General features: G+C 35.3%; 1 protein-coding gene and 1 long non-coding RNA gene across 2 annotated transcripts; one reads left to right on the top strand and one right to left on the bottom strand.

Moving 5' to 3' along the window:
• The first annotated feature begins 11,993 nt into the window (after positions 1–11,993).
• Positions 11,994–13,217, top strand: LOC141486700 (uncharacterized). Its single transcript, XR_012467990.1, has 2 exons — positions 11,994–12,194; positions 12,269–13,217. It is a non-coding gene; the product is annotated as an uncharacterized lncRNA (long non-coding RNA).
• A 3,550-nt stretch (positions 13,218–16,767) lies between these two features.
• On the bottom strand, positions 16,768–17,690 carry LOC111516147 (uncharacterized). Its single transcript, XM_023172327.2, has one exon. The coding sequence runs from the start codon at positions 17,644–17,646 to the stop codon at positions 16,858–16,860; it is 789 nt and encodes a 262-aa protein (XP_023028095.1). The 5' UTR covers positions 17,647–17,690; the 3' UTR covers positions 16,768–16,857.
• Between the last annotated feature and the right edge of the window lie 9,785 nt (positions 17,691–27,475).

Here is a 27,475-nt window from a genome sequence, read left to right as displayed (position 1 = left end):
TGTTTTTATCTATCACGTGAGGTTTGCCTACAAAATGAGGATGAAATGATTGAAACAGTACAAAAAAACGAGGAATTTTGGATTTATTTTTAACTTATCATTTTAACATGAAGTAAAAACAAAAAAAAACAATGCTACATAGATAAACTAAGCATAATAGTGATACCCAAGTGTTTGCAAAGTGGTTATAAGTCTTTATAAAAACGTTTTTTTTTTCGTCAAAGCTTCTTTTGGTACTTTTTCGGCTGTGTTCTTGTGAATTTTCCCTTTTCAACATCCAACAGTAGTCTGCCATCATATTAACATTCCACTGACCTTGGTATCTGCGTTCTATCTCTTTTATGTCTTGATGGAACCGTTCTCCTTGTTCCTCACTTACAGCTTCTAGATTTTCGGGAAAGAAGTCCAGATGTGAGTGAAGGAAGTGGACTTTGACACTCATGTTGCAGCCCAACATTTTGTAGTTTTGTATCAATTACAGCAATCAAAGTTCTGTAGTTTGAGTCTTTTTTGATCCCAAGGAAGCCTGTTATAACAAGTTCAAATAAATTTCAGGCTTTTTTTCTTTCATTTCCATTTTAGTGACAAAGCTTTCATCTTTTAAAGTTTTCTTATGTCAGGCCCAATGAAGACTCCTTCTTTCAGTTTAGCATCGGATAGACCAGGAAACTTTCCAGAAAGATACTTGAAACACTCTCCTTCTTTGTCTAATTATTTCACAAACTGTTTCATTAGCTCCAATTTGATATGGAGTGGTGGAAGTAATATTTTTTTTGGGATCCACTTTGTTTTTCAACATTTTTAACTCCAGGAATAAGACCCTTTCTTAATTGCCACACTTGCTTGACATAGTGTTGTTTCATGTTACGGCTATCCCATTCAGATGGGAAACATGGAAACTTAGTGTAATCACTTTGTTGACCTAATAACATTTTAATATCTTTCAAGTCTCCACAAATGATCCACTTATGATCAGAGTAGCTGAGTTCATTAAAAACAAATTCAAGATTTTCGTAGCATTCTTTCAAATGGACTGAGTGTCCAATAGGCACAGAAGCATATTGGTTCCAATTGTGAAGAAATACAGCTTTCAAACTTCTTTTTGATGAGTCGATAAAAAGTCTCCATTTCTCTGGTTGATACGTTATGTTGAACATTTCCATGACGCCGGGTACATTGTTGCAGAAAACTAGGTCACCCTCTTGTGTAAAAAAAGGGTCAAAGTCCCTTTCTCCAAATCGGTACCATGAAAATGAAACACCGAAGGCTAACATATGTCTTTCTTCAAGTCTTGACCCTGAACCTTCTGCTGAGTCCAGATAGGAGGCCGAGATCTCGTACTGAATCGCTCAAGTCTGATTGAGAGAAAAGTTCAGGGTCATTGGTACCTGGATCGTAGCTGTCATCACTGTCGCTACTGCTACTATGTGTCTAAATCGTCTAAAATATTGTCCAAGGTATCCGGAGGTGAAGGAATAGGCAAGTTGAGGAAATTTCAGGTGAAATTTGTGACTTATCTATAGGTGATATAATTTTTTACAATTTTTTCCGTAATCTGCACACAAAATACTGTTGAAATCACTAGTTGAATATCCTAAAATTTTTTCATCGCTGACCTGTGTAATTGATATAACAGAAATGCTAACCTGTATTGAAATTTGCAATTCAATGTTAGTTCTTGCGAAATCTGAGTAGAACGTTATTTCGTATCAAGTGTCATCACATGAAACGTACAAAAATCTTGATAATGATGAATATTGAAACTTTTGCTGAATCCTTCAATTGATGCTCAGTGATTCACATATATAGGATACCACAGAATCATGCCATATTCTGATTCTGAACAGATATTGGGCATAAAGAGTACCGTTATCACATCCATGAAATTCTTGCTAATTCTCATCACCGCGCAAACTTTTGGTGAATGATACAGTTCATGTCACGTGATCCGCAAATTTCCATCGAATGTAATTTTAATGAAATGAATAAAAACACTTTCGTCTCATTTCCACTAGTTATTTCATTTTAACGACAAATTTCCACAAAGTAAAAAGTGATCAATCACACATATCAAATGTAACTCCGATATCTTTCATGTTTTGACAACTGCTTAGTGAAGTTGATTCTGTTTTATAGTCTCAAACCAACGATTTATATATTCTTGTGAAGAATAATTTTCAGCATTTTCTGGTATTGTGCTCAGAATTAGTCGTACATTCGAATATAAATTCAATATTTCTTCGGATGTTTTGATAATCATCAAGATTCTTCTTTCAGGAAAATGTTCACATCATCAGCTCACAGTTTGTGAAAATTCATTTCCATTCAGAGAACATCTCTGAGGAGAAATAACAACATAGGTCCCAAGTTTAATCCGTGATAAACTCCGGATGTTGGTCTGATGATAAGAAAGAGATATATTCCGCATTTAGAATACTGTTGGCAATCAAACAGATACCACTTCAAAATCTCCACTGACTATATAAAAATATAAGTTCAAACTGGATATATTTGAACAGGATATAAATAAATGGAAACAATCAATAGATAGGGATTCATGTCAGACGTAAACCATTGTAAATAAAGTAGAATTATACAATAAAGGTAATTTTAATAATTATTATATGATAGATTTTGTGCATAATATAGGAATCAGACCAGTTTTTAAATATTTTTGATACATGGGAATTCTTAGTCATCTGTAATTCAAAAAGTATTTGAAAATGAATGAAAATGGTCCAAACATTTCTAACTGACTCATTGACTCATTTAAAAAAATACAATTGTAGGAAGTGATCCCTTCAAAATTCAGCAAGGGAAAAATTCAAAAACCTGATCAAATTGAATTTCTTCGCAGAGAATGAAGGACAGTCATATGAAAATCAGTTATACAAGACAACACTTTGAATTCAGGTACTTACGAATTTTTGCTTTATTTTTTTTCCTCTCTTTTGGGAGAATCATCATTTGAGTAAACGCATTTTTTCACTTGCTCTGATGGAGTTTGCTTCCTCCCTACTTGTAGACTATGCTGCTTTTGCCCCAGAATTTGGAGTAAAATAGATTCATCAAATAGTCTGCTCTTGAAGAGACGATAAGTCACTTACTGGCTGTACCACCTCACCTGAACAGAACCAAGATTTGGACAACTGATGATACCTTCTCCTCTCTAGATTGTGCATGTATTATTCTACATGACATGGTTATTCATCAAGATGATGACTTCAAATGGAAACAGGTGTTTGAGAAGGAAACTATTGTTACTTTTTTTATTTTGTGGCAAAATCATCGATTTCCTTTATGTATTCGATAAAACAAAGAAAATAAATGCAATTAAAAATTATTGGAAGTGAAAGATTTGTCAAATATTCAGCATGATATCCAATCCTAGTAAAATTGAGAATGATATAACAAAAGGTAATCTGCTTCAGGATAGTAGAAACATATTTGATAATTTCGTTTCAAATCTCGAGAAATGGAATACGTGTTATATATTCAATCTGTTTTTTGACTCTTCAAAATATGGTTCCACAATATATGACATTTTGCAAATTACAACTTTTTTTTTATAACAGGTGTCCCCCAAGATGATCATTTGGATCTCTCGGTACCGGTTCATTTCTCCACATATTTGTTAGCGAAAGAATGGTTTTCAATATTTTTTTGTTCAACTGATACAAGTCAGCATTATATATTTCTTCATATAAATCAACAACCATAAAAACTACCAGTTGATTCGACCCAATTACAATAATACATTTCGAGTTTGATGAGAAATATGATGACTAGAGTAGTAACAGCGTGTGACGACTTTTTAAAACGTTTCAGTCCGATTTCAAATCGGAGTAACCTGGTATATCAAATTCATTTTCTGAGTATAGAAAATTCTAATCATGAGAATTTCAGAGCTCTTGGATTTTACATATTTTTTGGGCATTCATTTTCTCAACTTGTTTTCTGCGAGATAACTCTTCGTATAATAAATAACCCTCTCTTAGAATTTGTATCCTCAAAGATTTACCGGAATCAACAAGAAGATTGTAGTCCATGAAATATTGGACGTCAAGCTCGACCCACTTTCATAACTTCACCAACCTCAACTGAACTTTCGTTATTTGTCCTGGAAATTGGTTCAGTCAGTTGTACAGGAATGTCAGAAGTATGGCAGATATTCCGGAGAGTTGGCGTTTGTGCTTTTCTGGAATAGGGGAATTCCGGATATATGACGAAAGTTTCAGCCTAGTTCTGTTACTTTCAATCCTAGTAAATACGCACTGAAGGAGGAGCAGATAGTTTTCTTTCTTGAACTGAACTATTAACAGAAGATTATACTTTTTCCTGTTGGCTGATCAAACTGCTGCAATCTGTTGAAGTTTATAATTGTTCGGTTTCACATTCAGAACAAGAGAATATTTCACTGATATATCTTGTTGTGGTAACGTTTTTTATCGACTTAAGATCATTCAAGTACAAAAAAAAATAAATTTTTCATATTTCTACAAATGGCATTAGAATAATTGGTAAAACACACAAACATATATAAGAGGAAACCTTGTTCAGTCGTATAACTGGAAGTGAAGATCATCACGTTATGGAGTTTCAACAAATAATCATCGTCAAAAACCAAATAATGGAATGTTCATATATCTGGATCTGAAGTTGCAGCTGAAAAAACACCTGAATAAATTCACTGTCAGTTTTCTCTTCTATTTATTGGCCAAAGCGTCCATGACTTGCTAACCTTCCTATAAAAACATATTTAGGAAATGAACAGTAAGAAGCCCTGTGCTTATTGTTCAGTGCCGATCCCTGTTCTGTTGCAGCACTTATTCTCAAACGTTTCCTTCATGAAGGATTTTTCGTATCTCATTGCTAGTTCAGGGCCTATGCATGGAGGTGTTGATCCCTGTCTAACATACTCATCAGCTTTTTTGTTGCCTGCGATGCCTGAGTGTCCTGACACCAAGATTATTATCAGTCTATTCATGTCCGCTAGTTTCCTCAATTTTCTTCGGCATTTTCAGATCAGTATCAATATCACGTTTGGCTTCATCTGTACCCCAAATGCAGCTTAGCTGTTCGTGAAAATATTGATCAGGTCCTTTTGTTAGTACCTCTAATTGATGTTACTGACACATTGTAAGCTTCCGTACACTTTTTCCTGGAAGACTGATGTGAACTGGTCGAGTGGGGTAACAAAAAGAAAAATTTCCCTTCACGTCAGATTCCAGCTCCCGTCGAATTTTTTCTTTCCCCTGCATCATACCAGGTGATTCTGCTGAGCATGTTCTCTGATATTCACAGTTTGAGTCTTCAACCGCAATGTTCGTGTCGAATATATATTCCAGTGTCATGTGGTCCGAGGACACGTTTGATGTACAGTTACTGTAGGAAACTTCTTGGAAGAATATAAAAGGGGTGCCTGAGCGACAGTAACAAAGTTGTTACGGTTCAATGTATCATTTTAACATAAAATACTAACAAACGTTCAATATATCAATATATTCATTCTGATATTTCACAAAATATATCTACCAATGAATCAATTGCATTCAATACTGGTAATTAGTACAATTTCCCCTGTACAATGTTTTCATAGCAAACACCTTTAGTCAACCATTTCTTGTTGTCGAATTTCATGTTCTTCAGGGTATTCAGATAAGCTCAACCTTGAAACAAAAATCCTAATCTTCAAGGGAGAAAAGGTTCACTTTTTAATCTTATCATGTAGAAGTTTTGGTTATCTTTTCCTGAGCAGGTGCTCAGCAATACATTCCTGGCTTCTTGAAACCAAAATAGACAACACGATTGAATATTATTAATTATTATCTGAAGATGTAACATACTCACTGTCTTGGAGATATTTGTTATATTCCTCGGTTTTCACAATCAAATCTCATAAGGCCATCCATCATCTGCAGTAAGGATCCTCTTATCGAGTATAAACCAAAAGCAATCCTATTCGATCGAATTCTCCTTTCAGGTCGCATTTCCACCCTCAATCTTCCCTATTATGCATTCAGCAGCCTACAATAGAAATCATCATTGTTGGAAGGGTGACATTTATACCACTACAGGAGCAGGATATCTTTGAGAATCAGTGCTACTGTTTGGCTAAACCACTTACGAAGAACCTATATCGTATTGCTGGCTATTCGTACACTCCATGACAAGTAAGATCTTTCCTCATATATTCGTACTACATATAGAACCCAGGAACCAAATTAAATCTATGACAGTCACAACTTGGATGCTGAATGGTAAACCGTGATTGATTCGAAAGTTTCCAACCAGCTAAGGTTACCTACCTTATCACAGTGTAAGCCAAAAGTATACCCCTGCGCCACAAGCTTGTAGTGATCACCTTCACATCCGTCTAAATTATCGAAGGGAATATAATATACAATTCTCAGATGAAAATTCTTTCACTCAACATCCCTCTCCGATGAGCTACGGCATTCGAATCTTAGCTTCAAGAATGTAACATACTTTTTCACTAAGATCAAGGCTTGTTACGATGTTTAGTTAATTTTTTTTGAAAAATCGCCACGAGAAGTTCATTCCACAAAGACGTCGTTACCCAAAAGTATAGTGCAAATGGTGTCAAGATGAACTTCTAAGCAAAGGGCAGCTACATTCTCTTACGTAGGTACTTCTGAAATATTTCGCTTTGGTTGGTATCAGGTGAGCCGAGTCAATCGATAAAAAATATTTTTCTAACCTTCTTTCAATGTTCCAGACTATTAACGTTGCTTGTTTTGTTTGGGTCTGCAATCAGATCAATTGACTATTTCTGAATAAAATCTAGCAGCCAGAGCTTCATGTATATCTGCAATATTCTGGAGAGGTCGTTTGATTTGAACTTCATAACTTTCAAAATTGCTGAGATGGATAGTTCTGCAAAAGTTCATTTCGCTGTTTCAGTTATGCAATTGTGTCAAAATCTTAACTTGTGGAATTTTGTACTGTGATTCCTCCAAATAACCTCTTTTGAAGGAAATTAATGTCTTGCTTTCTGTCATTTATTCTACTTGGTTACTATTACCTCAAACCAGATTTGTTCCAGATCTTGATGAGGATTTGAACATTTTTTAGCATTAGCAGTTATTTTTTGGCATAAACGTGTTTTTTATAATTGAACATGAATAAATATTTCAATGTTTTTAGTACAAAGCGGTGATTTCTTTTGATTATTTGATATTCTCTCATTTCCATTGTTCCATTTTTAATATCAATAATCTGGTAAGATTCCATCCTCAAAACAATTTTCGTCATTGTGAATCGAAAAAAACTTCACGACAATATTGAACAGAACTCGTTCCATTGAATATTTCAGTTGTTGACAAACAGCTGCTATTTTTCCATTCTCTCCTGACGTGAAAGTCGATCAATTCGGAAAATGGTATGTATTTTATTACATTTCGAATCCATTGTGACACACCGACAATGGTTCATAGTCAGGTGAGATATATCGGGCCTTTCAGTGAAAATTGAATCAGAAATATTCGTATCATGATATACGATGTGAATACTAGAGTAAGAACAGAATGTTTAGAGTATAACAAAGAGGAAATATTTCTTTCAAATACTATTTCAATATATTTGATAGTCAATCAGTCAAAGGGAAGTCTTTACGTATTTATTACTCATCAGGCTTATATCGTCATACATTTTAAGGTGTCGTTCCCACTGAAGCGATACGATAAGCGATACAACATGAACAATTTTTTATCCTTGAAACATACCAGTGCACACTGAAGCGATACGATAGCCTATAGCAGTGCTTCCCAACTTCTTTTCCTGGCGTACCACTTCACAAGTCGAAATATTTTTCGTACCACTTTATTTTTTGGTACACCTTGGGAGCTGTCTGAATTGTTCATTTAGTCCAAGCCCCTTGGGCTTATTGCGTTTATTCTCCCATCTTCTCATGACACCCATTTCATCAGTCTCGTTCCCTGTACTTGTTTGTACAGGTTCCGTGTTGGATGTTCGTCATATTCTTCTGGACGTAGTTTCGTACGTCCATATATTGCTTGCCTCCTGTGATTCAGTGCTTCACATTCGCATAAGATGTGTAGAGCTGTTTCTATCCCTTCGTTGCACAATCTGCAGCTGAGGTCTCCGTTATACAGCCCCATTTTATTCAGATGTCCTCTAAGCGGACAATGACCGGTTAGTAACCCTGTAATTATTCTGAGACGATCCCTACTATATTGAAGTAATTCTTCAGTTCTTTTCTCGGACGGTTTCCTAACGAAGGTTCTACTGTGTTTGTTGCCATGTAATTTTGTCCAGTACTCTGTGTTTTGTACCACTCAGATTCGTGAAGGTAATTATGGATGGAATATGTCCATTATTTATTATTTTTCTAACCTAAGTAATCTATTTTTCAACGATGAGTATGACTAATAAAATTCTGTGTAGTGTTATAATACTTTATTGATTGATATGATCAAGGAATTCATAAATATAGAACACATTATACTGTAAGAAAAATACAACAAAAATGTAAAGCAATACTTCAATGAGAAAGCTGAGCTTGATGATTAGAAGCCAACTCGGTGATGTCTGGCTTAATATTGCTCAATCTTAAACGTAGATCATTTTCCACACCAATAAGTATATTCCTTTACTTGTTTTTCAGGTACACAAGTGAAGAAAATGCTGTCTCGCACAAGTGGGAAGTTGTAAATGGAATTAAAAACTTTACTGCTTTGTCAGTTATTTGTGCGTAGTCCGCACGCTTTTAAACCCAGAAGTCCACGAGCTGTAGTTCTGAGTCACAATTCAGTTATTACAACTGTTGCTTTTCTGTCGCAGTAAAGTGTTTCTGACGCCAATTCTATATCAGCAAACGGGTTTTGAATCCAGGAATATTTACTGAAGTCTTCAGGAATATATATGTTGTAGCTTTGAATCAAACTAATACAGAGTGTGTTTTGATGTCCGTAAGAAGTGCAGGACTCAGTTTGAGGTCATTTTTTTCGACGAAATTATCAAGTGCATGATTTAGTTATTTTTCATAGCACTTACTTCATCATGAACAAGGGAATTATAACACAGGAGTGTTATAATTCCCTTGCAGGGTTTGGTTGAGCTCATTGAACTTTGTGAATATCTCTGCCAAATACGCCAATGAGCCACAGTTCATCTGCAAAGCAGTTTTTTTATTCAAAGTTTTTGTCAGACAAAAACACGAAAACTTCATGGCGCATCTCAAACAAACGTGTCAATACTTTCCCTCTTGACAACCATCTGACCTCTGTGAACAGCCACAGCTGTCTGTGCAAACCACCCATATCATCACATAATATCGCAAACAAACGGGATTGTAAAGAACGTGCCTTGATAAAATTTACTGTTTTTACAGCTTGTCTCAAAACCCCCTTCAAGCTGTCAGGGCAATTTTTGCTTACCAAAGCTTCTCGATGAAAACAACAGTGCGTGAATGTTGCTTGGGCAGCCATTTGTTTTACTCTAGCTACATCTCCAGCGTGACGTCCGACCATCGCAGCGGCTCCATCGGTACAAAGTCCCACACACTTGTTTCAATCCAGATCATGTTCATTCATAAAACCATTTAAATTCACAAAAATATCATCGCTAGTTGTATGTGTCGGTAATACCTCACAAAATAGCATATTTTCATTTACCCCATTACCGTCTTCATACCTAACGTAACACAGCAAATTTGGCAAATTGGTAATAACTGTTATCTCATCAATTTGCAGTGCAAAATATGCACTGTCTTTGATTTTATTAATTAACATGCATTTTAAATCTAGTGCCATGTCTTTCACTCTCCGTGTTACAGTGTTGTTTTTAAGCCAGGAATATTGAAGAATCACCAATTGTATGTGGCTTTGCTTCTTGAGCGATTCATAAACTAACTTTATACAAGGCTTCAACTGCCCTGATGTTCGAAGATGAAAATGAGCTCATTGTAGTTTAACTCCCTTTGAGCTAATTTTTTTACACAGTAATTTTACTGTGTTTTCTATTGAAATGCTCCATGAAAAGTGAAGGTTTCATACTGTGTTTGGATAGTGTTTCCATACAAACAACACACTGTGGAATGGGCTGATTTATATCCCCAGTATAAGTGAACCCAGAAGCTAAATAATCAAAATCATATTATCGATTGACTCCTTTTTTACTTTTCTACTCATACTAGAAGTAAATCTGGATGGCTGAATGCTAGTTGTGGCTGCAATTGATTCAGTTGGCGTACCGGTATCCTCAGTAACACTTTCAACAGTTTTCACATCACTTTCACTACTTTTAAAAAGTTTAGGTTTAGAACCACTGGTTGGAGGACCAGGTTGGCAACATTTCAAAAACTTATCCATATCAACTGTGTCAAAGTAAAGAGCGAGACAACATTCAACTCAACCAGACAAAATATTTAGCATTGCTACACGTGGCGACTGCCGGGAACCCAATGAGAGGTTACAAACGATCTGTGGCAGTCGGTAGAAGGGGGAAGGCCTCACAGAGCCAAGCGGTCTCGATCATTTCCGAATTGGGGTCGACGAAACCCGATGAATACCTGAGTGAAATATCGAACACCGGGCGCAAGAGTTTTGATTTAATGCTATAATTTCAAGTCAGTCACTGAGTTTTTATGAGGTTAAGTTGAACAATCAAAATAATCTTGTCCTCGTTCTAACGTTTTCTTGAATTATAACTATACACAGTTGCGGATTGTCCGTGAACTAATGCTGACGCACCGGCCCAAACAATTCCGATATATAATACTCGTACTTAAAACGTCACCACGTACCACCGCAGTAGCCTCTGCGTACCACTAGTGGTACGCCTACCACAGGTTGGGAAACACTGGCCTATAGGATAAGCAACGGAGCAGTGTTGTTTTCATCAGTCGTCATGGGTTTTTGCTTACAGGTACTTGCAAAAGAGAAAATGGGAATCTAGAAAATACTGGGTACACTCATATAATGTTTAACTTTATCACAGTTTGGCAGTGGTTTTCCGTGAACTCTCTCAACATGAACAAACATTTAGAGAGTTTTTTAGAATGAGCTCAAATAGTTGCCATGTTTCAATGCGATTGGTGTCAAGAGGACTGGAGAAGCAGTGGTTCTGCCCCACCAATTTCACGAAGGAAATAGAGGATTGCACGTTCTCTTGCTGGACGTGTTGAACAATATTGTCCCTTTTTTTCGCTCAAGCGACCCAGCACCTTTGTCCCCGTCACCAATGCGACCCCGATAATTATCGGTGTAGTATCGCGATTGCTTCAGTGTTGCACAAGATTAGTTGATTCCATTATGTATGCATGATTATGAGGGATCGGTCTCAAATCAGGATCGGGTTGTCTATCAAATCACCTGTTGCATCGCTTATCGTATCGCTCCAGTGGGAACCGCGCCTAACGTATTTATGTGATGAAATCGGTCAATAATCAATGAAAATCCATAACGTCTCTAAGAAACAATTCAAAGTGGTTATTTCACTACACTGTTTTACAAAAACGCAACACAAGTATCGCTATACAGATTATTCTGGCGTATTTATACTGACTGTGTTACGGTTTTATTTTCTCTTTCTAGATATTAAGAATTTTAGACTAAAAAGGAAGGGAAGAAGGAGAAAATAAATAGAGGAATCGGATTGTCAACAAATTTATATGTGGTCTTGCCCTTACAGATAATCATTATTATTAAATATTTTTTTTTTTTTAATTTCAATTCTTCTCAAATTTTCCTACTCTCACTATCTCTGGCAGTAAACTTGGTCTCTTCAGTCACTTAGATCATTAAAAATATAACAGTTATTACAAAATAAATAAAATTTCAAAACATAACCTATACTTGTCATCATCATCCATTCAGATTGATTTATGTCTGTATTGAAATTCTTCTCTATGATTGAAATTTCGTCCACATTTGGTACCATTGATTTGGGAAAAAGGTAACTAGAACTGGCACAGATGTGAAGGAAAGGAAAAAAACTGGAAAAAAAGTCCTCCATTTTGATGGTGATATTCAATTTACGCATTTTGCGGATTTATTCTGGAAATCTCGTTCAAAAGCACCAGATTATTGATAAGTTGGGTAATCTTAACCACCTTCACTCATTTGTGGATATATTTCCTGAAGTACTGAACATTCCAACCTTCTTCGACGTAAGTTCTACGTAATCACTTTCGAGGCCACACAACATCTAGGGTATGTTACCTTCTTCATTTGAACATTCACTACAATAGAATGTCATTAATACTGAATGTATTCATTGTTTTCAGGCCTGTTTCCTTCTTTTATTATCCTTGATTTGTTCTGCTTTATATATCAAGACGTAGAGTAGTGGAGTATAGTGCTAAACCTGGCTTACTCATTCCTTCCTGCTTAATAATAGGGATTTGGAATCTGTCATAAGGCTTCACTGGTTGAGGTATTTGCTTCTGCTTTAATTGACCCAATGCACGAGTGATATTTAAACACCCCAACTCTTAGGATACTCTCATGAAGTGGATCAGGACTTGAAGGAGACACCGACGAAACAGATAAGCTTTTTTTCAGAACTGTGCTTTATTTCTATCATTTTATTGCTCAGCATGGTCGATTTCACTGATTGTGCATGAATTACTACACAAATTGTTTCGTTTTCTTTCTTTATAGTTGTACAGTTATCAAGTTGTGCTAGACCATTAGTTCAGTCACATCCTCATCTCCTGTAAAGAAAAAAAAGCATAAAAATAACAACTTCAAAAGAACCTATAGTGGGTCAAAATTAAACAACTTACCTCTAGCGTTATCAGTGTACACTTTCAGTATATATACTAAAAGGTTAAGGAATTTAGCGCATGTAACTAGTACATTTATGACGAATAATTGCCTCAAGAACATAATATTACCATACAATTTACAAGATTGCATTATTTACATGAAGATCGACCTTTGACCCCTGTTTACACCATAGCCCCTCTTTTTCTTTCTTTTCCTGTCACTCCTCTCACTCTTTTCCTTACTGAAATCAGGCTAGCCATCATTCATAATTGCGATTTCCCCAACTGTCAAACGTTTTTCATCGACGGACTCTTATTTTGAGATATTTATCCAGTTCCGGTTCCACAACATTGTCACCCTGTCAATTGTCAACGACAAGCAATTAACATTTATTTGATTTTGTTGAGGATTATCGAACTTGATAGGTTGTTTAATTTGGATAATATAGTTGGTATAACTATTCGAGTTTTATTGATTTATTTTCTTTTTTTTTTTTTGTTCGATAAAGAACCCCACCCGTCTCCACTGAGCAAGGGTATGTTCAGAAACGATTAAATATTTTGCTGCTAACGGCCAACCAAGCATCGCAAAGCGTTGTATTCCTTGGTTCCGAAGGTCCGCAGTAGCAACTGTATAATGAAAATCTCACAAAAAGATATTTCTCGAATATTCAACGTATTTTATAACATTATATTCTGAGATTTCCATTCGACAGTTTACATTTTTCAAATGCGAATTTCCAATATGATCTAAAAATTGACCTTCAGATATATGTTCAATTTTTGTTATTGCCATTATGATAACAAGATCTTCCAAATTGATGGAATAAATAAAAAAGACACATGGGCTGAAAAATCTCCTAAAAAAATGAACTCGTTTTTTATTGTTCAACATTGGCTTTATTCATCAACGTATTCTCCATCAAGAGCCACACAATCATTCCAACGCCGCTCTAATATTTCAATACTACTTTTGTAGAACGATTTATCTTTTGAATTGAAATATGCCTCAGATTTAGCAATAACCTCTTCATTTAAGCAAAATTTTTTACCGGTGAGCATTTTTTCGAGGTATGCAAAAAGCCAGTAGTCGCTGGGGCCCAAAGCTGGTGAATACGGTGGATGTGGAAGCAATTAGAAGTTTAATTCATGTAGTTTTGCCATTGTTGTGATTCACTTGTGATACGGGGTATCACCGTATGCGGTCGTTTCTTTGGGATTTCAGCCTTCAATCGCTCTAATAACGTTACATAATATTCACTGCTGATGTAATTTTCTTCCTCAAGATAGTCAATAAATATTACACCACGCACATCTCAAAATACCAAAACTATAACGTTTTCAGTCAACTGTTGTGGTTTCAGGAGCTTTAGATGTGATTCATCAGTTGCTCTCTTCTCAGATGACCATCAGGAGTGAAGTCATGGACCCATATTTCATCCATTGTCACATATCGATGCTGAAATTTCGGTTTGTTGTATTTAAACATGTCCAAACTTTGCTCAGAATCATCAAGACGTTTTGTTTTTGATCAACAGTGAGCTCGCATGGCATCCACTTTGAACATACCTTTGTTATATTCAAATGCTCATGAAATACGTTGTTATGATATCTTAACAACGTCAGCTAACTCACGTAACTTGATTTTTCGATCATTTGAAACGATTATATATATTTATTTTATGTTTTCTGCCTCATTTGGACTTCCACTGCGTTCTGGTCTCTCTACGACCACGTTTGAAATCAGCAAACCAACTGTTTGCTGATGAAGCGGAGTCCTTATAACACTTCTCAAGCCATTTCTCAGCTTGAACGGTATTTTTTTGTCATCATGTGAATTGTTGTGAAAATAACAAAAGTATTGTCACTCTTGGCATAATAATTCACAAACTTTTGGGTAAAATATCATGAAATTTCAACATCTTTCTTTTGAAGGTTAGTAATAACTGAAAAAGTGGTGGATAAAATAAGACTAGCGGCATCTATACGTTAGGCCTGAGACTTTTCAGCACATGTAATACGTCGATTTTTTCAACCCACAGTGGATAATCTCATTAAAGATGTGTTAGCAATGCAATTTCTATTCCTGAATATTTGGAGCATAGAAATTTTCTTCTATCTGTCAAATAACGATCACAAGCATAGGTCCTTTCAATAATGCAATATGGAATAATTTGCATATCCTCGAAATTTTGAAATGATGTCCTGAAAAAACTTTATTTGGATTACTGATAACATTTTTCGTCAAATATTTTTTCATTTTTTATTTGTAGTAATATACCAATGTAATATTCTGCTCCCCACGTTTTGGATATATCAGTGAGAAAATTGATTATCCATTAATTAAAAATACGAATTATCATCAGCTCAGAGGAAATCATGCGATATGAAATGAACTCATTATCTTCAGTGTTTCACGAAATATTTCAAGCGTGAAAAAATCGATCGTAGTATTCTTTAAACGACAGTTTTTGTGGAGGACTGGATATTTTATATTTTATTTTTGTGCTTATAATCTTGTAGACAAAATTTATGAATAGGACCATTTACTGACCTGTAGTTCATCTTACGCAGTACTTTTCGAAATGAACTTTTCAGTTTGCTCTTTACTACACTTCAGCAGATCCTCTTTTGATTCAGCTTTTATGTTTTCAGATTCTAGAAGGTAATAAACCCCAAAAAACAGTATAAAATACTTTCAATATAACAAAAACAACGTCTTTCAGATGATGGTGACAAATATATTCTCTTTGAGTTGTTATAAAAAAGAAAGCATAATTGTCAAAATTTATTATGTTTTTGAAGTGCTCAAAAATGTTCATGCATTACGATAACAAAAAACTCTCTGGCTGGAAAATTATCACCAACGTTATTACAATCCATCACCTACAATGAGTATAACTCTCTGATTGATTCGGCAGTTACTTGATGAAAATCCATAGAAGTTTTAAAAACTACACCTCACAAAACCTCCACAAACTTTATCTGAAAAATATATCACAACATGTTTCGCTAGCCCAGTAGCTTTCTCAATTGATTTTCATAAATCCCTTGAAAAAGCTACTGTGGAGATTAAATCGTGAAGTGTAGTTTTTGAAAAAAAAAATGAATATAACTCATTTGCGCATTATGATGACAAAAACGTGTTTTCATAACAGTACTCAATAATATTGAACGAAAGTTTTGTTTTTGCGAGGTAAATTAGTTTTTATCGACCTTCGGTATTTTCACTTCCCATATCCGAAAAATATGAAAAAATATGAAAAAAGGGCAAAAGTTCACCCCTTTGACATATGTTGAAGAAGTTGAGTAATGAAAAGATCCAGCAGAGGAAAACCTGTATATTTTGTGAATTTCTGAAGACGAAAGCAGATTTTTAGTATCCAAAACGTTAAGATGAGTATTGTATGATTTCTTTGATGGCCAACAAACACTGATGAAAAGTTTTGTTGTGAAAAATACTTTGAATTCACGCATTAACTTATCGAGGTGAACAAAAATTTTTGCCATTTCTACAGATCTAGAAACTTCTCCATTACAATTTTTGTATGTAAGGAGAAAAAACCCAAAGATGGTCGATGAATACTAAATGATAGTTTAATGGGAGTTAATTCTGTACACATCAATAAATATTCCACCTAATTTCAAGTAACTCCATTGTAAAATGCGTGTGGCTGGATGAATCCACCACATAGAGTGAGAATGAATATTATAGAAATAAAGAGCATTATTCATGTAAGGCAAAGTGAAATAAGTTCACTGTTGAATTGCCATTCAGTGTACAGAATGAATTAACAGGAAACGGTATGCAGTTGAATGATGGAAAATTTATCTCGAGGAAAAAACAAACAGATATGGCGAGTGAATGGGTGTCCGCAGATTGCGATGCTTTCCAAAAGAGAAAACAATTTAGATCTATCGATGACAATATTTTCCAAAGCCATCAGTTGACATGAACACGTGAGATACAAAATAACGAATCAAAACTTTTGGGCAATCTTAAGTAAAACAAAAAATAAAGTGATAATTTCATGCTGATTTTATTTGTATTATTTTGTATTATTCAGTTGAGAATAGTGGGAAGCAACATCACCTTATGATAATATTCACTTCTTGATGGACGCTTTTTTAATTTGGGGATCAACATCAATGAACACCTTCACAGAATCGTTGGGATACGGTGGATCAAATACAGGTTTCATATTTCTCCCCACGTACAAACAATACGGCATCTCAGCTGCCAGTTCCATGTTCATAGATTTAGCCAACTCTGCCAGATGCAAACTCGTTGCATTGAGTCGCACAACTTTGTATCCGCAATCAGCTGCCAGTTCCTTCGATTCATTTAGCAACCTTTCAGCGATGTCGCTTCTGCTGTGAAACTTTTTCACAAAAAGATTGCTGATTTCGAAAATTTTTTGAACACAGTAACAGTCCCATAGTTGGGGAAACCGCTGTATGTGGGCTTGGAATAATAACAGTTGTTTCACGTTTGAGCACTGAACACTTGCGGCTAGTTTCTCCTTCAAGTCAGGATCCCATCGATTCGAAGTTTCATTAATACATGCCCCTACTATACATCCATCATATTTGCTTCTTGCTACCAGAGATATTCCTTCCGCAAGGTTTTTCAGAGCTGTTTCATCCATCACAGTGTTCCGAGCGATTCCTAAGCTGAAGCATGTTGGCTCCTCGGGATAGTATGCTTCGTGCATCAGTTTGAGAATTGTTTCATAGTCTTCTTTGGTTGGTTTCAGGATTATGTAGGGTGATAAATGTGTATCTCTTCGATCTTTGGATTTTTTGAAAATGGATATGCACCTGCGAGAATGGAGTTTGGAAAGATTTCTGGAACTGAGAATTTTGTGAATGAATGAGCCGAAAAAATTTGTCATCTTGACTGAAAATTTTGATGGATAGTGAAGTATGTTTGTCAGTCACCTGACATGTAGTGTAATTCAAAAAAAGTTATCTACTAAGCGTTCAAATCGAAACGGTATTGAAAAAACAAGTATCATCATTATTCCTAATGATTTCAGTAAATCCAAAGTGAAGAGCGGTCAGATACATTTAAATAATTGGTTTATATTCGCTTTTCGAGTTCGAGCTTACTTTCAATGAACCACTGGTCACGATCTACTTTCGAAGATACTTATTTTCCTTTTTGAAAATGTTCATCTCAATGGCATCTCAATGGAAGGAAGAAACGAGTGTCTTGTTGACAACAAAGTACATCACTGAAGTTCTGATATTTCTCAAATAGGTAAACAGGTACAAAAGAGTTTGGAACAATACGGTCGCATGAAAAATATCAGAATTGATGTTGGAGACATCTAAAAGATAACCTTTCATTACTGCTTGTTGGGATCGATCTTTGAGTGAGCTGGAGAATCCACGAGCAGAAATGACCTGCCAAATGGGTAAATATTTATTCCAGAATGATTGAAAAAAATACAACCTAAAACTTTTTGTGTTCCTTTATGGCACGATGTCAAAAATAGGTGACAAATGGAGAACATGACTTGTTGAATTTTATTCCTTTTGCCATTCTGAGCATCGTTGGAGAATTTGAAGCATTCTAAGGATTGAGGAATAGAAAAGATTAAAGCTTTATTCGTGAAGTTCTGATCCTTTTTGGGTATACGTTGAACTGAAGTAGTCACAAGACAGAAAAGTGTTCTAACGCATTTTTGGTAAAGGCTGAATTCGAACAGTCAAACAACAAAAAGAAAAGAATTAATTTTTTGATAAGTCTGAGTGATTTCAAAATAGAGATCGGAAACAATTGGGGTATTTTTTATGTACCTACATTGGCAAATACTTCACCAGGACCATTTATGTTGTTAAACTGTCTTTTTCACATGTGATAGACGCTTTGTTTTACATACAGTGAAAATGGTGGGAATATTCTGTGTGGTGGGATATCAACTATTCAGCAGTCCTGACTTCTGCTTCTACGATACTTAAAACTCATCAAAAATCAACGAAGGTTTCATTATTATCTAGAAAGAGTTATTACATACAAAATGAGTTTTTTTCTGGCCATTGGTGAACCTCGTTTATCATAAATCTATTGAGTTTTTCGTTTATTATAGCTTGATTTCAACGTATTAGACATGTATGTTAGTGCGAAGAAAACTTTCCTTTCGAAGATTTTTATGGGATGGAAAGAGAAACCAGTTCACGAATATTTCAGATAACGAGCCTCTCCAAAGCGGTCGACTGCAAAGCCGAAATCAAATTGCCGACGAAATTTGTCCTATGACTTCTTAGTTGAACATAACTTATTCCGTGTTCTTGATACCGTTGTCAATCCCATAGGTAGCGTCTTCGTCTCCGTGAGGGAAAATGTTATACTCTCACTTATTCAGGGTTGTCTTTCAAGGATACTTGTCTCCACCCATGAATTTGTGGTTCAGCCTAGTAGCACGGATGAGACGTATGGCTGGTGGAAATAATAAGATGACGAATGCGTTGTATTTGTGCTCTGGTTTTGACTATCAAACACATCTATATGTAACATGTAACACTCATGATGTCTACAGCAAAACTGGCGCGTTCAAGCTCTGACATTATATAATTGACGTTTCTGTTTTATGGCTTCTATTATTTCGGATCACTATAACTCTCCTCCACTCATTTTTCAAAACTCATGGACTTTCTCACATTTTCGTGAATTTCAGTTACCTTCTATGTGAAGTCTCTGGTATCATTTACTGTCAAATTACTCGTCAAATATTCATGAATATACAAAATTTTCTTTTCTATATTGGAATCCACATACATACTTATGAAAATAAAAACGTCCTTGTAATGATTCAATTTCATCATAAACATCTCCTGTAGGGTTCCAAGGAGACGAACTACTTGTCTCACAAAGCAGTATACAAGTTTCATATTATGTTTTGATATTAGTCTCCAGCACTGTTATTGGAAGAAAATATATCTCACTGTGATACTTTGCAGATATTCCCACCATGCTCATTCCATAAGAGAGTATTTCTGAGTGTGACTCCTAATTTGGATGATGTCTAATCAAGCTGAATAGAAATATAGTCCATTCCTGCAGCATGTGAAACTTACTTCGTTTTTCCTGGAAATGAACACTTTCATTTCTTCACCACCCATTAAGATAATATATCTAATTTCGATTATACTGACAACTTCTTGTTGGCAAAATCTAACGGAGTGCTTCGCTGGGCCTTGAGGAAATTTCCGTAAATTGGCCAACCATACAGAAAGTCTTGGAAAACAAAATTCATAAGATCCATCACTTTTGACATCATAAACGGCAGCGCAATTTTTCTACAATTTGTTGAAACGTAATTTTTTATGAATCGGTGAAATTTCAGCTTTAACGGTTTTCAGAAAACTATATAATCTGACCCATGCATCATCAATAGTCACAGCAAGAACAGCTGATTTGACCTCATTTTGGGTACGAAAAGGTGGCTGAAATTTCATAATACAAAAAGATTTAGATTGTACATAAAAACAAAGACTTGTTTTTGTGTGGCAATCAAAACTGAAGGAAAGTAATTTATTGTTTCTACATTTGCCTTCATAGTGGTTTCACAATCTTTTGAAAAATATTCGAGTCGCAGTGAGAGGAAGCGGTACGGTAAGGCGTCTCGTCCATTGGGAGCGGGAGCGAACTGCGAGATGGTTCTTTAAAACAGGTTTTTTAAATTATTCTGATGAAGAACTTTTTCGCTTTGTGATTATTACATTTGATTCATCGTCTTATCAGGCACAGACGATATTGACAAAGCCGGGAAATATAGGTAAATCCCATTTACGCAAAAAGAAAGGAGTTTGGTGAATTTTCTCATTTGTGGGATGTGCTTCAGATCGACGATAATTTTCCATTTTCTCATTTTCGAATGAGAAAGGACATATTTCAATACATTATTGTAACTTTTTTCGCACTAGATCGCAATCAAATACCAACAGAACGGGATAGGTTCTTAATACGCACCTAGTCGGATGAAAGCTGACGAACGAGACGGGCCAAGTAGACGCGGTCTCCTACCGATCCATGTGTTTGGATCGTTCGTGCATTTTCGTGCGAATTCTGACGAACTGATTTTGCATCTTACCGGAGGTTTTCGCTCCCATTGGACGAGAGGCCTAAATTTCTCAGATATTGAGGTATAAACAATGTGAAATATACAATCATCTCACGCTGTGATTGAAACATTCACAGTGCATCCATTGGGTAAAGCAATTTATTCATTTCAATTCACTGTTTTCAAAGCGGTGATTTATCATACAGGGTGACCTACAGGGGCTCCTTTAACAGATTCTATAAAATAATAATGGATTCCCTTGTCACACAATCGAATGATTTTTCTCCATTCCCACGCAATCAGGAAGTAGAGATTTGACAACTGGAAAGCACATTTCATCGATGACCAATTCTATTAATGATTTTTCGTCTTCAGATTATGGTATTTTTGGCATTCCAATCTCACATTCTACAGGATATTTCCCACAAACTTTTTCTATTGAAGTAGTACGGTGAACCACAAACTTCTTTGCTGTTGAAGCTCGGGAAGTTCTTTCGATAGCTCTGTTGAGATTCTCTTGGAAATATTTGGTATATTTTACATTCACCATCATTGAAATTGAAAATTTCAAATCATTTGTATGCAATCGATCATTTGCTGGAAATCGGTATCGAACCCAAAGAATATGTCGAAAATAGGGATATGTACCACATAATTAAAATACAGATGTATGGTTGAAAAAGGAATATTCATTTCGTGGAGAATGATGGAGTTCCATATATTAGTAGTCGTACTCCTCATATCGATGACTTTGCTATTAATACAACAGATGCTATTGAGCAATTCAATTTTCGCAAAGCAAACTTTCCAGCTATGTATGAACTGATCAGAACAACCGAATGTACTGACATCGACTTGGCATGTGATTTATTATATCAAAAATTACACAGCATCTTCTTTCAAACAGTTCCACTGAGAACATTAAACACACGTAAATTTCCCCCATGGTTCGACGCCGATGTTATCAGCCATATAAAGAAAAATAAATTAGCATATAAAAACTGTAATAAATATAAGACAGCATTTTATCGAAGTCAATTATCGGATCTGAAAAAAACTGTCACAACTAAAATAAAAGCAGCATATAGTCAATTTACAAACTTAGATGAAAATAATATTTTATCTGACAGCTCGACTTTCTGGTCTTTCATACACTGTATGTACCTGGACAAACAAAACCGAGTCGATGTTGTTCATTTAGACTTTCAAAAAGCCTTTGATTAAATAGACCATTACGTTCTTCTCAGCAAATTGACAAAATTGGGACTCTCTAGACTCTCTAACCAACTACTTACTTCTATTGAATCATATATAGTTAACAGAAAACAATTTTTCGAATACGAGTCTTTCAAATCGGCCCAGTAGGTAGTTATATCTGGGGTGCCACAAGGTTCTAATCTTGGACCTCTTCTATTTTTTATTTTTATTAATGATTTGGCAACCTCTTTGAATATTCTCAGCCTACTATTTGCAGACTATATATAAACAATATTATAAAATTGACGACATTACTGACTGTCAACGTTACAACATGAATTAGATGTAATCAAACTTTGGTGTAATAATAATCGTCTACAACTGAACGTACCCAAATGTAAAATAATATCATTTAATCAACAAATCTACACTCTAAAAGATCTTGGTATAACATACGACAGTAAATTAACATTCACAACACTTATAAGGAATATGACTGCTGATGCAAATAGGCTGCTTGGATTCATTTACAGAAATGGCAAGAACTTCGAAAGTATTGCCACCTTAACATTGCTATATTTTGCGTATGCCAGATCTAAGTTTGAGTATGTCTCTTTGTTATAGAATCCGGTTCACGACTACCAAAAAACATCAATTGAGAGCGTGCAAAGGAAGTTCCTAAACTACTTATGTCTAAAAGTTGATGGTCGATACCCCACAAGAGGCATCGATCATAACATTTTGTTGGCACGATTTGAAATGACATCTTTGGAAAATAGGAGAGTTATTCTTGGTATAAAATTCCTGCATAAAGTACTCAACAACAATATTGACAGTACGGTTCTTTTATCCATGATCAATTTCTTAGTACCAAGAAGTGAAGGTCGATACAATCTGGAATTCTATTGCGAAGCATCACGCACAAATATTATGCTACGATCACCATTGAATTTTATGTGCAGAAAGCTTTCAATAATACTATAACTAACTTTTGTGTCAGTACACATTGCATGATTTGTAACTTTTTGTGTTATATACTCAATTTCTCATTCCTCTCTGAAATTCTACTTATACGAATATTTTATATATACTTTGTTTCAGCATTTACTTTGATACATTTCTGCATTCACTTATTTTTAATATTTATTCCATATATAAACGACCTTGGCCTAGGTAACACGGCGATGCAGTGTTGTTTTGGGTTTAACCTTGAATGACCTTCATTCTCCTCCGATATTTTTGACAAGATGACTTCGCCCACCACTTTCAATCTTGAAATGACCTTTACATACGTCACACAAAATTGTTGAGTTGACTTTGAGGAGGTGTTTTGAGTAAGACCTTGCACGACCTTGACCTATGTCACACAACGCAGGCAAGTGACTTTGAGGTAGTGTTTCGGGTTTGACTTCGAATGACTTTCATTCACTTCTCATATTTTCAAAAAGGCGATTTCGACGTCAAATGAACTCGATCCAGTTACCAGGCTTTCTTGAAGCCTGGTAATATAACAAGTGTTATATAACATAACAAGTGCACGACAAGCCTTTATTGAAGGTTTGTCAGTTGGGTCAAAACAGCCATCTGGAAAAGGTAGTCGTCTGATAGTTACGCATATAGGAAGCGACAGTGGATTTTTACCAAATGGTGAATTAATATTTAAATCTAAGAAAACAGGCGACTATCATGAAGAGATGAATGCGGAGGTGTTTGAAAAATTGTTTGAAGGCATCATTCAACTTGTGAAACCTGGGTCTGTCATCGTCATGGACAATGCCCCATACCATAGTCGACATTTAGAAACATTACCGAAACAATCCTAGAAAAAAGCAGCAATTCAAGAATGGTTAATTAATAAGAACATCCAATATAACAAAGATAGTTTAAAGGCAGAACTACTTCAGCTAACAAAATTACACACAGACAAATATAAAAAATTCGCAGTAGATGAAATGGCGTTAAGTCGTGGAATTACAGTTTTAAGGTTACCACCATACCAGTGCGAATTAAACCCAATAGAATTAATCTGGGCGCAAGTGAAAGGATATGTGGCACGAGAAAACAGAACATTCAAATTAGTGGACGCGCAACATCACCTACAAGAAGCTATTCGAACTGTTTCTGCAGAAGACTGAAAGAAATGCATGCAGCATGTTTTAAAAGAGGAGCAAAAAATGTGGGACGTAGACAACCGTATTGAACACAATATTGAACCAATCATAATTCACTTTGATGATAGCGGTAGCAACAGTGACGAATCTGAGGTTGAAGATTAGACGAAAATTTGTACATTTACATTTATATTATATTCTATTATCAATATATTATTTTCTAGTACCCCTGACGATGAGTTTAAGTTACTCGAAAGCTTGAGATATATATATATATATATATATATATATATATATATATATATATATATATATATATATATATATATATATATATATATATATATATATATATATATATATATATATATATATATATATATTGTGTTTTTTATTAATATTGTTGATTTATTTGGTACCTACTATAATTACCACGATTATTACTCCGTTTTCATAAGACCCACCTAATGACTATAACGATTAGGTAAATTACGATATTGCAAAGTTTTAATGAAATAAATAAAAAATGTGTATGAATATTTTAACTAATTGTACTAAGAATTTCTCCATATGATATATTCGGCCTCGATCAGAATTCTTAATAAATACAAGAACTTACCGAAGGGTTTAATGCATTAAACCTTACAATATCATATGGAAATCCTATTCTTTGGAACCATCAATGTAACTCAAAACGGATGACTGGTAATCTCCTACTCCTACTTCTCTGATCCAGGTGATCCAGGATTCCGGCAGTCTCCAGTCTCCAGTCTCCAACAATATGAATGTTATATTCACTCTTTTGAATTTGATTTTTAAAAACACTTCATTTTTAAATACAGACTTCCTTTGGATGATAATTAGAAACTACAAATTCTGAATTGATACTGGACAAGTACTACTCAAATTCTTGGAAGTCGTTATCTTGGTAATCTGATACCGGTGAGATCGTCCTACTCACGATATAACGACTTCTCTTATCAAAGGAAAGTTGGTGCTTTGCAGCAACTTTTATTAAGAAGAAGTTTTTTCGTTCAACATCTTCTTCAACGGGGTCTTCTAGACGGACGCTGGGTCTTCTTCTGGGAACGAATCTTGCCAGGGTTCTAGGTACTACTCTTGTTCTTAGTGGTCTCGATGGGTTGTCGTTGCTTGAAGAGGTGATTCCGATCGCAATTGACTTCTTGCGACGCACTTACAGAGAATATACAGAATCACTAGTGCGATGATGAGTGCAATTGTAAAATACTTGAACCAAGAAATATGTTTGTTCACGAATGGTTCGTTGATGAGTTTGTCCAATTTATCTGAGTATTGGTTCAACTTGTGTTCGGCGATATTGAGATCGTCAACATTTATTCGATTCAATTTCAGGGGTTTCAGCTCCGGGAGTTTTGATTTTTCCGGGAGGTGGTCACAGCATCGATATGGTATCTGGACTGCATGTTTGTTGTAAGTTACGTTCTGGATTTTTTCAACGAAATATTCGGAATGAACTATCGTGTTTCCAATGAAGGCGTTGCATTCAGGCTGAAGTTTCAGAAGAGTATTGGATTCGATGATTTTTGTAGTTACTTCTCTGCCAATACAATGTATGCTAACTGGTAGAGGATCGGATATTGATATCAGCCACAGATTTTGAGAAATCACTTGAATGTTGTAGTCCTTTGCGTATGTCACTGTTGATTTACAATTTTCACGCAATTGCAAAGTTTGTTTGAGGAGCTGGGCTTCAGAAATAGCGTTGCTGTCTATCGGGTATGGAAGCACTTCTGCACAAATTTTCAAAACGGTTTTGGTCACTTTGCAATCATCTAGATTTTGAAAAGAAGTGTACAACATTGAATCGTCATCTCGCGAAATGGATTTTTGAAATGTTAATAATATATGGTGGAGTCCTGTTCGAGCATCCAAGATTGGTATTGGATATAAATGAAAAAGTGTGTACGTTTCAGGCTCTACGAGGGGAATAGTTAAAACAAATACTACTTTATTGTTTTTGGGAAAGGAAGTTTTTGGCTTTCTACTACTCCATCTTGATACAAAAAAAAGAGGGATGAGGGGATCTTTCAATTTTCAGTTTGTGTCTGAAAGTTACTTCTATGCATGATCTACACATCCATGTATAGAGTAACTTATTTTCAAATTGATTACTTCCTTCCTTTCTTTGGAAGATTCCCTCATCCCCCTTTTTTTGTATCAAGATGGACTAGTAGAAAGCCAAAAACTTTCTTTCCCAAAAACAATAAAGAAGTATTTGTTTTAAATATTCTCCTCGTAGAGCCTGAAACGTACACACTTTTTCATTTATATCCAATACCAATCTTGGATACTCGAATAGGACTTCACCATATATTATTAATATTTCAAAAATTCATTTCGCGAGATGAGAATTCAATGTTGTACACTTCTTTTCAAAATCTAGATGATTGCAAAGTGATCAAAACCGACTTGAAAATTTATTCAGAAGTGCTTCCATACCCGATAGACAGCAACGCTATTTGTGAAGCCCAGGTCCTCAAACGAACTCTGCAATTGCGTGAAAATTGTAAATCAACAGTGATTTACGTAAAGGACTATAACGTTCAAGTGATTCCTCAAAATCTGTGGCTGATATCAATATTCGATCCTCTACCAGTCACCATAAATTGTATTGGCAGAAAAGTAACTACACTGAAACTTCAGCCTGAATGCAACGCCTTCATTGGAAACACGAGAGTTCATTCCAAATATTTCGTTGAAAGATACCAGAACGTACCGTACAACAAACATGCAGTCCAGATACCATATCTGAAAAGCCTTGGGGCAAGTGTCTCAAGGCGAAACATCGGTGTATACCAGTGAGGGTGACAGTGTTCCATGTAAGTGCAAAATTTACAGTTTTTAAATTTATGAACTCAGAAATGTTAAATATATTCTAGATTTCAAAACAATGAAAACGATATAGCAGGCGTTAGTGGAACCACATATTGTGTATGGAATATTAGCATGGGGAGGTTTAAGTAAGTCTCACCTCGAAAAATTATTCATTGTTCAAAAGCGCCTACTCAAAAGCATATTCAATAAAGATATAAAATATCCATCGGATAGACTATTCAATGAAACTAATATTATGGATCCAAGGCAACTATTCTTTTTACGTAGCAACATCAAACAGCATAATTCCAAGCACGGATTGAAGAACCCGGGATATCAATACAATACAAGGAACAGACAACTCACATACTTGACTCCTTTTAAGAGAAAATCAAAAGAACAAAAAAGTCTGACATCTTTGAGTCCCAAACTATATCAATGTCTTCCAGCTGAAATTCAAAATATTTTAAGGCCAACTACATTCAAGTATC

Source organism: Leptinotarsa decemlineata, unplaced genomic scaffold (genome assembly GCF_025532065.1).
Source record: "Leptinotarsa decemlineata unplaced genomic scaffold, Ldec_3_MD MMD2_tig00026363_RagTag_RagTag, whole genome shotgun sequence".
NCBI lineage: Eukaryota > Metazoa > Arthropoda > Insecta > Coleoptera > Chrysomelidae > Leptinotarsa > Leptinotarsa decemlineata.
This window is presented reverse-complemented; position numbering and strand designations above follow the sequence as displayed.